Source organism: Oryx dammah, unplaced genomic scaffold, assembly GCF_014754425.2.
Source record: "Oryx dammah isolate SB20612 unplaced genomic scaffold, SCBI_Odam_1.1 HiC_scaffold_25, whole genome shotgun sequence".
Classification (NCBI taxonomy): domain Eukaryota; kingdom Metazoa; phylum Chordata; class Mammalia; order Artiodactyla; family Bovidae; genus Oryx; species Oryx dammah.
Window position 1 is genome coordinate 94786422 of NW_024070209.1, and position 16253 is coordinate 94802674.

The 16253-nt window shown below is 38.4% G+C and overlaps 1 protein-coding gene across 1 annotated transcript in view; it reads right to left on the minus strand.

The window, feature by feature from the left end:
• SCAI (suppressor of cancer cell invasion) overlaps positions 1-16253 on the minus strand; it is a 120466-nt gene that overhangs the window by 11559 nt on the left and 92654 nt on the right. Inside the window, exons 15-17 of the mRNA XM_040225113.1 lie at positions 10379-10451; positions 7547-7720; positions 7257-7357 (exon numbers count right to left, since the gene is read on the minus strand). Of these exons, the coding sequence (XP_040081047.1) occupies positions 7257-7357; positions 7547-7720; positions 10379-10451 (348 nt within the window). The remainder of the gene's footprint in view (positions 1-7256; positions 7358-7546; positions 7721-10378; positions 10452-16253) is intronic.

Here is a 16253-nt window from a genome sequence, read left to right on the forward strand (position 1 = left end):
TCAAACTGTAGGAGACTAATATAAAACCTTAAAAATAGCCAGAGGAAAATACACATTGTACGTTGCAATAACAGAACAATGATTCAGAAAATCAGTAAGGATATAAATAACTAGAATAACATAAACCACTGTGATCTAATAAATATTTATGGAACTCCTCATACAACAGTAGCAGCATATATATTCATTTCAAGTATCCCTAGGGAGGTGATTGGGGACTTCACTGGCAGTCCACAGGTTAAGATTCTGCTTCCAATGCAGGGGCCGTGGGTTTCATACCTGGTCAGGGAACTAAGACTGCACATGCTGTGCAGCCCTCCCCCCACAAAAAAAGAGTAGGCGCTTGCATTAAAAGAGAAAAAAGGTTTTAGATCTAAGTTTTAAAACACAGAAATTAAAAGAGCAAATTAAAATCGAAGTAATCAAAAAGAAAACTTATAAAGTATTAATAGAAATAAATTAAACAGAAAAGAGACAAACAGCAGTAAAAAAAAAATCAATGAAAGCAAAGCTCTTTATTTGCAAAGATCATTAAAATAAAAATCCTTTAGCTAGACTGGAAAAGAAAAAAGAAACAAGAAACATTACCAATACAAGGCATGAAAGATCACTAGAGAAACTAAAAAGATAATAAAATATTACCAAAAACTTTTTGGCAATAAACCAGAAAAATGACTTGTAAGACACAAGAGATTAAAATTGACTATGAAGAAAAGAGAAAACATGAATAGTCTTTGAAATTGAATTCATAATTTAAAACATCCCCCAAAAGAAAACTCCAGATCCAGATGGTTTTACTGATGAATTCTATCAATCGTTCAAGGAAGAAATAATGTCAGTCACAAACTCTTTAAGAAAGACAAGAGAATCAAACACATCCGAAGTGAATTTATGAAGTCAGCACTACCTTGATAACAAAATCACATTAAGACATCACAGGAAAAGAAAAATAAATACCATAATTATTCATAAAAACAGACACAAAAATCCACAATGAAGTATTACTGAATTGAATCCAGCAATGCAAAAGGATAATACATGACCACAAAATATGTTTAGCTCAAATACACAATGTTGATTACTGTTAGAAAATCAATCAATGCTATTCACTATGTTAACAGAATTAATATATATCAGAGTAATGCAGAAAAAAGTATCTGACAACCTTTCATACCCATTCCTGGTAAAAAAAAACAAAAAAACTCTCAGCAATAGGAACAGAAGTGGAAAGAGTGACAGATTTTCTCAGGCCTCAAAATCACTGCAGATGGTGACTGCAGCCATGTAACTAAAAGACACTTGTTCCTTTAAGTAAGCTATGACAAACCTAGACAGTATATTAAAAACCAGAGACATCACTTTGCAAACAGAGGTCCATATGGTCAAAACTATGGTTTTTCCAGTAGTTGTATATGGATGTGAGAGTTGAACCATAAAGAAGGCTGAGCATCGAAGAAATGATGTTTTTGAATTGTGCTGGAGAAGACTCTTCAGAGAAGGCAGTCAAAACCCACTCCAGTACTCTTGCCTGGAAAATCCCATGGACAGAGGAGCCTGGTAGGCTGCAGTCTATGGGGTCGCTAAGAGTCGGACACAACTGAGCGACTTCACTTTCACTTTTCACTTTCCTGCGTTGGAGAAGGAAATGGCAACCCACTCCATTGTCCTTGCCTGGAGAATTCCAGGCACGGGGGAGCCTGGTGGGCTGCCGTCTATGGGATCACACAGAGTCGGACACGACTGGAGCAACTTAGCAGCAGCAGCAGCAGGAGAAGACTCTTGAGAGTCCCTTGGACAGCAAAGAAATAAAACCTGTCGATACTAAAGGAAATCAACCCTGAATATTCATTTGAAGGACTGATCCTGAAGCTGAAGCTCCAATACTTTGGCTACCTGATCCAAAGAGCTGACTCACTGGAAAAGACCCTGATGCTGGGTAAGAATGAAGGTGGGAAGAGAAGGGGACAACAGAGGATGAGATGGTTGGATGGCATCACCGACTCAATGGACATGAGTTTGAGCAAACTCTGGGAGACACTGTAGAACAGGGAAGCCTGGCGTGTTGCAGTCCATGGGGTTGCAAAGAGTCAGACATGACTTAGCGACTAAACAACAACAGTAAATCCGAAAAAGGATATCTATGAAAAACTAACAATTAACATTATAATTCAGGGTATATGATTAATCTTCTCTTAAAATCAAGAACAATACAAAGCTAATCATTCTCATTACTTCTATTAACCATTTTGCTGTAACACTGAAATAAAGCACACGTATATATAAAATAAAACACAAACAGATTGGAAAGGAAGAAGTAAAACTGCTTTTGTCTGAAGATGACATGATCATGTACATAGAAAAATCTTAAGAAATACATTAATACTTCAATTTAGCAAGACGCAGGATACAAGGTTAATTTACAAGACATCAGTATGTCTATGTCTTAGCAACAAAAATTGGAAAGTGAAATAAAATATATAATTCTACTTACAAGTCATCCCCAAACTTAAAATACTTCAGAATAAATTTAATGAAACATATATAAGACCTATATAAGACTCACAAAATATTGCTGAGAAACTAAAGAAGACCTAGATAAATAGGGAGATATACCATATTTACTAACTGGAAGACTTAATATTATTAAAATACAACTCTCCACAGATTGATTACATAGAATAAATGCAATCTCAATCAAAATGTAAACCTGATGCTAAAATTCACATAGATATGCAAAGGATCTAGAACTATTAAAACACTTAAGACGTTTTGGTGGTAGCAGGGCCTTAGATTATAAGGATTTCAGCATTTACTGTAAAGCTGCAATTATCAAGGAAGTAGTATACTGGAGAAAAAAATGCTAGTGGTCAATGGAACAGAATTTAGAATCTAGAAATAACGCTATACATACATGGTTGAATGATTTTCAAAAAACAACAAAATTATCTCAATGAAAAATGGATAATCTTTTCAACAAAGGACACTAGAACAACTCTACATACATACTGAAAAACAATTTTAACCCTTACTTCACACTGTAAACAAAAGTTAACTCAGAACTAAATATAAAAGCTAAGACTATAAAACTCCGAGAAAACATAGGAGAAAAATCTTTGTGACTTGGAGCTAAGCAGAGATTTCTCAGATAAAACACACCACAAAAGGGAAAAAAAAAAATCAGTTCAAATTTCATCAGAATTTTAAGAGTTTGGTCTTCAAAAGCCACTGTTAAGAAAACAAAAAGGCATACCACAGGATAGGATAAAATATAACTAATAAGCACCTGAGAAGATGTCCAATAGCCTCATTCATCAGTGAAACGCAAGTTCAAACTACACTGAGATACCACTATAAATCCACCAAACTGGTTAAAATTTAAGACCAACCAGAAAGAGAAAAACAAATATCATATACTAATGCATATATATGGAATCTACAAAGATGGTACTGATGAACCTATTTGCAGAGCAGCAAAGGAGACACCCTGCTTATTTAACTTATAAGCAGAGTACATCATGAAAAAAGCTGAGCTGGAGGAAGCACAGCTGGAATCAAGACTGCTGGGAAAAATATCAATAACCTCAGATATGCAGATGACACCACCCTTACGGCAGAAAGTGAAGAGGAACTAAAAAGCCTCTTGATGAAAGTGAAAGAGAAGAGTGAAAAAGTTGGCTTAAAGCTCAACATTCAGAAAACGAAAATCATGGCATCCGGTCCCATCATGGCAGATAGATGGGGAAACAGTGGAAACAGTGGCTGACTTTATCTTTCTGGGCTCCAAAATCACTGCAGATGGTGACTGCAGCCATGAAATTAAAAGGCACTTACTCCTTGGAAGAAAAGTTATGACCAACCTAGACAGCATATTAAAAAGCAGAGACATTACTTTGCCAACAAAGGTCCATCTAGTCAAGGCTATGGTTTTTCCAGTGGTCATGTATGGCTGTGAGAATTGGATTATAAAGAAAGCTGAGCACCAAAGAATTGATGCGTCTGAACTGTGGTGTTGGAGAAGACTTTTGAGAGTCCCTTGGACTACAAGGAGATCCAACCAGTCAATCCTAAAGGAGATCAGTCCTGGGTGTTCATTGGAAGCACTGATGTTGAAGCTGAAACTCCAATTCTTTGGCCACCTGATGCGAAGAGCTGACTCATTTGAAAAGACCCTGATGCTGGGAAAGATTGAGGGCAGGAGGAGAAGGGGATGACAGAGGATGAGATGGTTGGATGGCATCACTGACTCGATGGACATGGGTTTGGGTAGACTCTGGGAATTGGTGATGGACAGGGAGGCCTGGTGTGCTGCGGTTCATGGGGTCGCAGAGTCGGACAAGACTGAGCGACTGAATGAAAGGAGACACAGACATAGAGTACAGATTTATGGACAATTCTGGGTTGGGGAGGAAGGAGAGGGTGGGGATGTACAGAGAGTAACACGGAAACATACATTACCATATGCAAAACAGATAGCCAATGGGAATTTGCTGTATGACTCAGGGTTCTCAAACCCGGCTGGGTAACAACCTAGAGGGGTGGGATTGGGAGGGATGGTCAAGTGGCAGGGGACATGAGTAAACCTACTGCTGATTCATGTTGATGTTTGGTAAAAACCAACACAATACTGTAGAGCAATCATCCTTCAGTTAAAAATAAATAAATTAAAAAAAATTTAAGGCTGACAACATCATGTGTTGGCAAGGGTACAAAGCAACTTTCATATGCAGTTGCTGGGAAAAGAAAATGGTACAGCTAGTTTGAGGAAAAGGTCTGGCAGTTTCTTATAAAACTAAAGACATACATATCCTATGGCCAAGAAAATTCAAAACAGAAGTCTTTGGAAAAACAAGATTTCTTTGGGAATGTTCATGGCCTCTTTATCTATAAAAGTCAAAAGTTTATATCTGCCCCAGTATTCATCAAAAAGAGGAGGCTTAAATAAACTGTGACATATTCAGAAAATGGAACTACTCAAAAGAATGAGTTACTTCTGCATGAAACAACACAGATGAATCTTAAGAATACACTTGATCAAAGAAGGTTTACACAGTGTAATTCAAGTACACTGTGTAAATAGCTGACACTAATCTGAAATGAAAATTAAAAAAACAGCATTGCCTCTGGGATAATGGGTAGCAGGCTAACTAGAAAGGGATATGGAGCAAGTTTTCTGGAATGATGCTGTTGTAAAACTTGACTGAGGTTTGAGTTACAAAAGTGTATATATTTTTAAAAATTTATTTATTTTTATTGAAGTCCCAAGATATATCTGTTTGTTAAAACTCACCTAATGGTATACTTTAGTTCTGTGTATTTCATTAAATGTAAAGTTTACATTAAAAAAAAGAAGTAAAAAAATAAATACATAACTATAAAATCCAGTTATTTATTTGTATGATGAAGTTTTGAGGGGTAAAGTCCCAGTTTACTTCAAAATGCATCAAAACCTGAGATTAACTGATGACTGAAAAAAGAGATTGATAAATGTTACATGTTAATAGCTACATGACTACACAGAAACCAAACTACTTAGAGCAAAACAGACCAAAATCTCGTACACACTCTTCATAAAGAACACATATGAAAAGTTGTTCCACTTCAATAGTCATTCCAGAAATGACACTTGGAACCACAAGGACCTACTACTTAACACCCACCAGATTCACATGAAACATAAGGAATAACAGCAACAGGTGTTGGCAAGGATTGCTGTTATTTAGTTGCTCAGTCGTGTCTGAGTCTTTGCAATCCCAGGGACTGCAGAACACCAGGCTTCCCTGTCCTTCCCCATCTCCTGGAGCTTGCTCAAACTCATGTCCATTGAATTGGTGATGCCATTCAACCATCTCTTCCTCTTTCGTCCCCTTCTCCTTTTGCCTTCAATCTTTCCCAGCATCAAGGTCTTTTCCAATGAGTTGGCTCTTCGTATCAGGTGGCCAGTTTTGGAGCTTAAGCTTCAGCATTAGTCTTTCCAATGAATATTCAGGGTTGATTTCCTTTAGGATTGACTGGTAGGATCTCCCTGCAGTTCAAGGGACTCTCAAAGCCTTCTCCAGCACCACAGTTCGAAAGCATCGATTCTTCAGCGCTCAGCCTTCTGTACAGCTCAACTCTCATGTCCATACATGACTACTGGAAACAGCAACTCTTACACATGGCTAGTGCAAGCGTGGACTGTACAGCCCGGCCTTTAACTAGTAAGGCTGAATACACCTGTACTGTCTGACCCTGTAATCCACTCCTAGGTACGTTCCCCAGAGAAAATCTATATGTGTGCCAGGTAACTGATGGAAGATTTCACAGTGGCGTCATTTTTAACAATAACAAACCAGACACAACCCAAAGGGCCATTATCAGAAGATAATGAGTGACATGTGACAAAACTATAATGACAATTACAAAATTCAGGGTTTTAGCTTCATTTGAGAGGGAGATAAGATCATGAAGGCCCGTTGAGGGGCCTCAAAAGTAACGAAAACTTTCTGCTTCTTAAACTGACTGGTAGATACTCAGATGTGCCTGATACTGTTCATCTTCATACCTTACATATTAATGTATGAATATTATTTTGGATCTATTCAAAGTTTACTTAATGCAGGTAAAACATGATTCTTAAACACCTAAAATGGCAAGATTGATCTTTTTTTTTTTTGATACAAACAGTCCCACAGCATTTATTGTCATCTGGTAATAACATAAGGGTGAGCAGAACAATATGAATACACGTTTTAGAACTACATCTCTAACAAAGGACAGCTAAAAAACCCAATTGTTTGGTATTGCCAAACAATTTCTCACTTCATCTGTCACTTCTAGTTGGAGACACTTTGGAGCAGAGTAATGTTATCTCCTTTTAGCATGATCGGACCCAGTTGTTTTCTTGACTTTGTTTTAGAATGAATCTCTTCTGCATCATCTAATACAAGGTTCATATACTCATCAAAACCAATGATACAGCCCTCTATCCGCATATTCACTTGCTCATAAAGCCACAACTGAATCCGTGATCTATTTTGCAAGTATCTGAAGATGAGATTTATAAAGGAATAGCTCCCCACTCTCATCTTCCTGGAGTTTCTTCCGTGCCGAGGTCTCCCTCCCGGTGGAAAGCGGTAACACCCGCTTTCAGTCAGTATATAATTAAAGTCGTCTTCCCCGCTCACCCCACCACTACTGCATTCTCCAGCTCAGGGTCTGCCCGAGCCCACCTCCCGCCCATAACTCTAAAAATGGCAAGATTGATCTTGTTTGCCTACCCGAAAAATCTTGTGCATCCTCATGGTGGCTGAACAAAAGATAAATCTTGTGAGAAGCAAGCGAAGAAATTCATCTCCAAAAAACTGGAGAAATGCCTGATCTGCAAAGAGGAGAAAAGTGATAGTAAAAGGATACTTAAGTGGAAAATACATTTCAAAAGGGAAGACATGTTCAGGAAAACTTTCTCAACTTTCCTACCTTCAACAAATACCATTACATCAAACAATTTAAACAATTTTAAACCAGGATAGTACATTTTGTTAAGTGTGCAGTTATAGTAGTAGGGTACCTATTGAACGTGAATGGGTCAGTAGCTGGGCAATGTCGCGGTTGATTTTTCGAAGATATTCTTGACACTTTTCCCATAGGCCTCTACGCATGCTTGACAGTCCAGAGACAAATAGGAAGGCCATTAGAGGATTGTTCAAAAAGAGAGTGAACAGGCTACCTCGTTGAGACTGATCTGTAATAACAAACATGTTAAATATATAGAAAACAGTTTCACAAAAGAGAGGCATTTGAGGAACATTTTAACATATATGTATAAAATTAATGTTAATTATCGTCATGTTAACATTAATAATGTTATATATAACATTCATAATATATATATGAATATCATTAAATTATAATTAAGCCAGGTAGATTTGGCTTAGAACTACAAAAGCAAAACCCAGGTATATTGCTTTCTGCTGAACAAACTTAAGATAGAGCCTCATCAACTTAAGAGAAATGGAAAATAAACATATTCCTTTGCTTTTTCCCCTCCAGCTAACAACCTCCATGCAAATATGGCAAGTGCTGGATCATGGGCAGTTCCTGATGGAACCCTCTGAGGAGCACGAGAGCTGCCAGTCACCTTCATTCTCCTTTGTTAGTTGTTCTTTCTTTACCTACCCCATAAACATCAGTATTTTCTCTCTCCACATTGTTGATGTCCCCTATGCACGTGACTTTGGTTATCACTTATGTGCCTACTAATTCAGAGTTCTCTAGCTGCAGCCTAACTGAGCTCCTTAGGTCTAGAATGGCACTGTTCCACAGCAGCCACCAGGCACTTCAAAAGAGTGTCCAAACTGACACACACTGTGAAGTGTAAAATATACATGGGATCTCAAAGCCTCAGTACAAAAAGATTTATCGTTAACCTTAATTTCACCTGTTTGTCTCTAAAGACTAGGCATTTCTAGTAGCTACTAGAAAACTTAAAATCATACGTGTGATTCTTATATTTCTACTGGACTCAGTAGCCCCCGATTATGACATTTAACCTAACTCTCAAAGGTAACCTCAAACTCAACACGTTAAACTTGAGACTTGGAAGCAGATTCTTTCCCCCTATTTGTTCTCTTACAAATCTTATCCAGGATCATCATTGCTACAATCACCTAAGCCAGAAACCTGGAAGTCCATGCTTCCCTCCTCTCCTTGATTCCCTCATCCTGTCTATCACCAAGTTCTCTTGGTTCTCTGGAACGATTATCTTCTGGAGGCAGCTAATAAGCCATTGTCTTTAATCTGGCCACCATCATCTCCCCATTTTCATCAAACCTCCTTTCCAATTCATTATTCACATGCTCACATGCTATTTCTTTGCTAGAACACTCTTCTTCAACCATATGTCACTCCTATCTACCTGTCTAATTTTATGCATCCTTCAACTCCACTTGAGACATCATTTCATCCACTTTCATAGCACAAAAGATAGGATTCTGGACTAAGACACATTAAGGGCATATATTTAAATTAAGCACATTATAATAACGACAATAGTTAACACATATTGAATACTTACTGTGTACTCAGAATTCTTTAAGGAGGTAGGTACTATTATTATCTCCATTTATTAGGAAAGAAACTGAGGCACAGAATGCCTGAGGAACTTCCCAAGGTCACACAGTTCGTAGGGGGCAGAGTTGGGATTCAAATATGATCAATTTGCCTCTAGAATCTGTGTTTTTACCCTCTTCACAATAAAACCTTTCTGATTAAATAATCATGGTATTAACCCATTTGTTCATGCAATTTAAAATAAAGCTGTTTCATGATAGGAAAAAACTGACAGCAAAAAGTACTCGCCATTGGAAGGGGTTTACATTTCTTCAGAAATGGTAAGAAACAGGTTAACCAAGTCCTCAAAGCGGGAGAGTTTTACCGTTGTTTGAAGGTAAGTTCTATCCCTTAGTGATTTGTCTTCTAGATACATGAACTTAGTGTTTCTACATGTTTTTCCCTGTTAAATAGCAGAACTTACCTTAAAACAACGGTGAAAAGTCTCCAGCTTCTCTCGGGCATTCAAATGCTGACCATCACCTCCTGTGTCAAACTATATCAGCAGACAGGACTTCTGGCTGGGAAGTAGCAGTAAAATGCCATCCCCCACAGAGACACCAGCACTGTTCACGGTTAGGAAGATAGTGAAACAGTGACAAGTACTGCTAAAACAGGAGTAAGGTTTGTTTAGTATTTTACCTAGTTTAATGACTAGGCGTTAGAATCAGATTTTGTGTGTTGCTTACTGAGGACAAATTATTCAACACAAAAAAATTTTCATTTCTCAGCCACTTGAGAAACCGCACAACATTGACCTGTCTCTCTGGCACACTGAGAAGAGGTTTTTTTATGTTAAAAATACAGTGATATAAAACTGTGAATAAAAGAAACCTTTTAAGTTGTGCCAGCTAGGTTATCCTAATTCTTGGGCATGGATTAAGAGGTGTCCTAGACCAGATTTCTCATGGTCTTAAAAGATACTTAAAATATAGAGCCAGACATAGAAGAAATCTATGTGGATGAAGACAAGCACACCTACAAAATGAATTTTAATATTCACAAATCTTAAGTTCCCCAATAGCAAGGGAACCAAAACCACTCTCTTCTCAAGGACGTTTTATCATTTCTTTTAGACCTATCTCAAGGCCTAACTGTAGCCCATTCAGGAAGTCTGACTGTTGGCAAGACTTCGGGGTTTATTTCAGACTGATACTTGCCACATTGAACACTATACACCTAAAACTGACCACTACAGACGGGGGAGACAAAGATCAGACCAGTATTATTCAGAATGAAGACGTAAGTTGATTTGTGACCTATGGATATAACAGGGAATGAAAGAACATACCTTGTAAAGCTTTTGGATAGGCTGTAGGAGAAAGCAAGCAGACTAGTGGCTGTCCAAATAAGTTTGTGAAATTCTGTAATATACAAGAATTTAAAACTTTCATTAAAGATTTGACCAATGACAGTTACTCAGTAATTTTCCGAAGCATATCACTAGTGTATAGATCAGGTTCTTTTACTCGTAAGTAGATGCAGAAATATCAGTAAAGGCTGAAGAGGCTGTCATTCAAGTATAACTAACATGCATAATAGGCTTTCTTAAAATGGTGACATTTATTAAGTGAACTATTGGTTTTTAAAGTAAAGGCACACACATGGTTGCAGTGTTACAGGGAGAGGTCACCTGGCTGTTTAAGGGGTCACTCCATTGAGCAGCACACCTAGGATTTACAAGGGTAGATTTGCCAAGATCTAGGATCTGGCTCTCAGCCTCACAGGCTATAAAACCTGACTTACAGGTATGTGAAGGCTGGATTCATCTCTCGCTGTGAATCATGTTAATAGATCGTACAGAATGATGCATAAAACCAGAAGGTCAATGTGTTAATTTATGGTAAGAATTAAACTGACACTCACTACTCCTGCATGATTAATACTGTCCTTTCCATAAAGGCAGAGCTACATGAGAAGTAAAATCATAAACTGTGTGGTAAAACAACAGAGAGATAAAACTCCTAGGAGTAAACTTAAGAAGTGAAAAAACACCAAAACAACTAAAAAACTACTTTTGAATGATAAACATGAAGACTTGAACAAACAGAAAGACATACTATGTTCTTAGAGGCAAAACCATTCTAAAGATATTATACTAATTTATTAAAATTTAAATCAACCTTAACAAAAATGGCCACAGATTTTTTTTCCCCCTGCAATTCAAAGAAATTAGAAAGTGCATTTGGATAAGACACATTAGCCAGGAAAATTCTGAAAAAGAAGAGCAGGGGGACTTGCTTGGCAGTCCAGTGGTTAAGAATTCCTGAATAATGTGCTTCCATTGCTGGGGACACAAGATCAATCCCTGGCTGAGGAACTAAGATCCCATATCCAATGTGATGTGGTCAAAAAATAAATAAAAATAAAGCTAAAAAGAGTAAAGGGGGGAAACTAGACTTATCAGATATTAAAACATACTTTAAAGCCTCAGTAATTAAAAATAAGTGCCTTAGCATAAAAGGAGGCAGAAAAACCAATGGAAGAAAATGAAGAGTTCAGAATTAGACCCCGAAATAGATGAGACTTAAGGATGTATGATAAGGATGATGGTTTGGGACTGGCAGGAAAAACTGATATCTATCTAGAAAACTCCATACTTCATACCAAAATCTAGGATGAATTTCTAATATAATCAATTTAAATGTAAAAAATTAAATAGCAACAGTGCTGAAAGAAAATTTAAGAAAATAAGGGTAACTTCTCTAATCTAGAATATCTTCCTGATGGTTGTAATTAAGACTGACAAACCCATTACAAAAACCAAAGGCTTGTGAATTGTAAAATACAGCATAAACTAAAGCAAAAGCCAGAAGATGAACTGGGGAAAATATCTGCAACTCACTTTGCAAAGGATTAATCTCCTTAATATAGAAAGAGCTTTTCCAAATCCGTAAGAAAAAGACCACTGTTTCAACAGAAAAATGGGTAAAAGGTAACAGGGAATACAGTATTGACTGATTTTCATATATGTAATCTCCTTTTTCAGATAAACTCTTTTGGCAGATTATTCTATTAGTAGATGTATTTGCTGCTGTTCAGTTGCTCAAGGTCATATAAATGTCTTCTGGCCTGTTATAGAATAAATTGGGTATTTCTGACATTTTACACTGCTCTAGAATTGTATAGATTATAAAAGTTTAAAAGAGCTTATTGGTGAACTCAACTTTACAACTTTAAAATAGTACATAGTATCTTTTCAAAGATCTCTTTTCCTCAATAGATACTCATTGAACCTACAAACTAGATACTGTTGTAGGTGCTAGGAGTATTGCAGTAAGAAAAAACAAACAAAAAACCCCCCAAAAAAAGATTAAAAAAAAAATCCTGTCTTTCTGGAGCTGACATTTAGATGGGGGTGGAGGTAGCAGGTAGTGACCTGCAGTAAACAAAATAAATAAAGTTATATAATATTACAGAGGTTGACAAGTGCTACATATGCAAAGACAGCAGAGTACAGCTAGCAGTAAAGCAAAGATTCATAATCAGAATGTATTTCAATTCCAAATCAGCCATCTTCTGCCCTGGTTTTATCAGTAAAACGGGGTTAACAGAAATAACACATTGGGTTGCAAGGATTAAATGTATTAGTATTTGTAAAGTGCTTAAAATAGCACATGGTAACAGAAGCTAACAGTTATGATTATGAGAAAAATAAAGATAGGTAAATAGAGTGCTGGGGAGGCATATAATTTTAAATCAGTGAAAGTGAAGTTGCTCAGTCGTGTCTGACTCTTGTGACCCCATGGACTGCAGCCTACCAGGTTCCTCTGTCCATGGGATTTTCCAGGCAAGAATGGGTTGGGGCAATCACAAAAAAGTGAACTAAAGTGGATACGAATGGGTGAGTTTAATTCAGATGATCATTATATATACTACTGTAGGCAAGAATCTCTTAGAAGAAATGGAGTAGCCCTCATAGAGTCTGAAATGTAGTACTTGGGTGCACTCTCAAAAACAACAGAATGATCTTGGTTCGTTTCCAAGGCAAACCATTCAATATCACAGTAATCCAAGTCTATTCCCCAACCACAAATTCAAAAAGCTGAATTTGAATGGTTCTATGAAGACCTATAAGACCTTCAAGAGCTAACACCCCAAATAGATGTCCTTTTCATCATAGGGGACTGGAATGCAAAAAAGTAGGAAGTCAAGAGATGCCTGGAGTAACAGGCAAGCTTGGCCTTGGAATACAAAATGAAGCAAGGCAAAGGCTAACAGTTTTGCCAAGAGAATGCACTGGTCATAACAAACACCCTCTTCCAACAACACAAGAGACAACTCTACAGATGGACATCACCAGATAGTCAACACTGAAGTCAGATTGATTATATTCTTTGCAGCCAAAGATCGAGAAGCTCTATACAGTCAGCAAAAACAAGACTGGGAGCTGACTGTAGCTCAGATCATGAATATCTTATTGTGAAGTCAAGTGGGCCTTAGGAAGCACCATTATGAACAAAGCTAGTGAAGATGACAGAATTCCAGCTGAACTATTTCAAATACTAAAAGATGATGTTGTTAAACTGTTGCACTCAATATGCCAGCAAGTATGGAAAACTTAGTAGTAGCCACAAGACTGAAAAAGGTCAGTTTTCATTCCAATCCCAAAGAAGGGCTATGCCAAAGAATGTTCACACTACCACCCAATAGACTCATTTTGCAGGCTAGCAAGGTCATGCTCAAATTTCTCCAAGTGAGACATCAACAGTTCATAAACTTAGAACTTTCAGATTTAGAAAAGGCAGAGGAACCAGAAATCAAATTGCCAACATCCACTGGATGACAGAAAAAGCAAGGAAATTCCAGAAAAACATATACTTCCGCTTCATTGACTACACTAAAGCCTTTGTGTTGACAAACTGGTGAAAATTCTAAAGAGATAGAAATACCAGATCACCATATTTACCTCCTGAGAAGCAAAAGTTAAAACTGGACATGAACAACTGACTCGTTCAAAATTGGGAAAGGAGTATATCAAGGCTGTATATTGTCATCCTGCTTATTTAACTTATATGCAGAGTACATCATGTGAAATGCCAGGCTGGGTGAAGCTCAAGCTGGAATCAAGATTGCTGGGAGAAATATCAATAACCTCAGATATGCAGATAACACCATCCTAATGACAGAAAGCAAAGAGGGAACTAAAGAGTCTCTTGTTGAAGGTGAAAGAGGAGACTGAAAAAGCTGGTTTAAAACTCAAATCTTCAAAAAACAAAGATCATGGCATCCGGTCCCATCACTTCATGGCAAACAGATGGGGAAACAGCGGCAGACTTTATTTTCTTGGGCTCCAAATTCACTGCAGATGGTGACTGTAGCCATGAAATTAAAAGACCCTTGCTCCTGGAAAGAAAAGCTATAATGAACTAGACAATGTATTAAAAAGCAGAGACATCACATTGCTGACAAAGGTCTATACAGTCAAAACTATGGTTTTTCCAGTAGTCATGTACAGATGTGAGAGTTGGACCATATAGAAGGATGAGCACCAAAGAATTAATGCTTTCGAACTATGGTGTTGGAGAAGACTCTTGAGAGTCCCTTGGACTGCAAGGAGATCAAATCAGTCAATCCTAAAGGAAATCAACCCTGAATATTCACTGGAAGGACTGATGCTGAAGCTGAAGCTTCAATACTTTGGCCACCTGATGCAAAGAACTGACTCACTGGAAAAGACCCTGATGCTGGGAAAAACTGAAGGCAGGAGGAGAAAGGGACAAGAAAGGACAAGATGGTTGGATGGCATCACTGGCTCAATGGACATCACTTTGAGCAACTCCAGAAGATGGTGAAGGACAGGGAAGCCTGGCGCGCTGTAGTTCATGGGGTCACAAAGAGTTGGACACAACTGAGCAACTGAACAACAAAATTACGGAAAGCTCTAAGAGGCTTCAGTTGATTAAACGCTTGGAAAACAAAAAGTGTTCTTCGGAAGAACACAGTTGGAGGAACAGAACACAAAGATCCTAAGCAGAAGACTGCCAGGTATGTCTGAGGAAGAGCAAGGTCTGTGTGGCTGAAGAGAACTGTGATAAGGAGACCACAAGAGAAGATCAGAGATGCATTTGGGGGGTGGGGGAGAGGCATGAGAGCAAAAAGCATGAAGCCTTTACCCTTAGTGAGATGAGGAGCCTTCAGAGTAGGTAAGTGACATAATCTGATTGACAGGCACACCCTGCAGGGGAGCAAGGGCAGGAGGAGGAAGCCTAGGTATGAGGCTAGTGCATCAATTCAGAGGAGAGACGGCGGTGGCAGTGAAGGCAGTAGGAGTCTGGGCATATTAGTTAGGACCAAGAAAACGTTCTGAAGTGGACGTGGGTGTGAGGGAAGGAAAAGTTCAGAATGAAACTAAGGATTTGGGCTCAGTTCAATTCAGTCGCTCAGTCGTGTCCAACTCTCTGCAACCCCATGAATCACAGCACGCCAGGCCTCCCTGTCCATCACCAACTCCCGGAGTTCACTCAGACTCAAGTCCATCGAGTCAGTGATGCCATCCAGCCATCTCATCCTCTGTCGTCCCCTTCTCCTCCTGCCCCCAATCCCTCCCAGCATCAAAGTCTTTTCCAATGAGTCAACTCTTCGCATCAGGTGGCCAAAGTACTGGAGTTTCAGCTTTAGCATCATTCCTTCCAAAGAAATCCCAGGGTTGATCTCCTTCAGAATGGACTGGTTGGATCTCCTTGTAGTCCAAGGGACTCTCAAGAGTCTTCTCCAACACCACAGTTCAAAACCATCAATTCTCTGGCACTCTGCCTTCTTCACAGTCCAACTCTCACATCCATACGTGACCACAGGAAAAACCGTAGCCTTGACTAGACGGACCATAGTCGGCAAAGTAATGTCTCTGCTTTTGAATATGCTATCTAGGTTGGTCATAACTTTTCTTCCAAGGAGTAAGTGTCTTTTAATTTTATGCCTGCAGTCATCATCTGCCATGATTTTGGAGCCCAGAAAAAGCCTGACACTGTTTCCACTGTTTCCCCACCTATTTCCCATGAAGTGATGGGACCAGATGCCATGATCTTCGTTTTCTGAATGTTGAGCTTTAAGCAAACTTTTTCACTCTCCTCTTTCACTTTCATCAAGAGGCTCTTTAGCTCCTCTTCACTTTGTGCCATAAGGGTGGTGTCATCTGCATATCTGAGGTTATTGATATTTCTCCC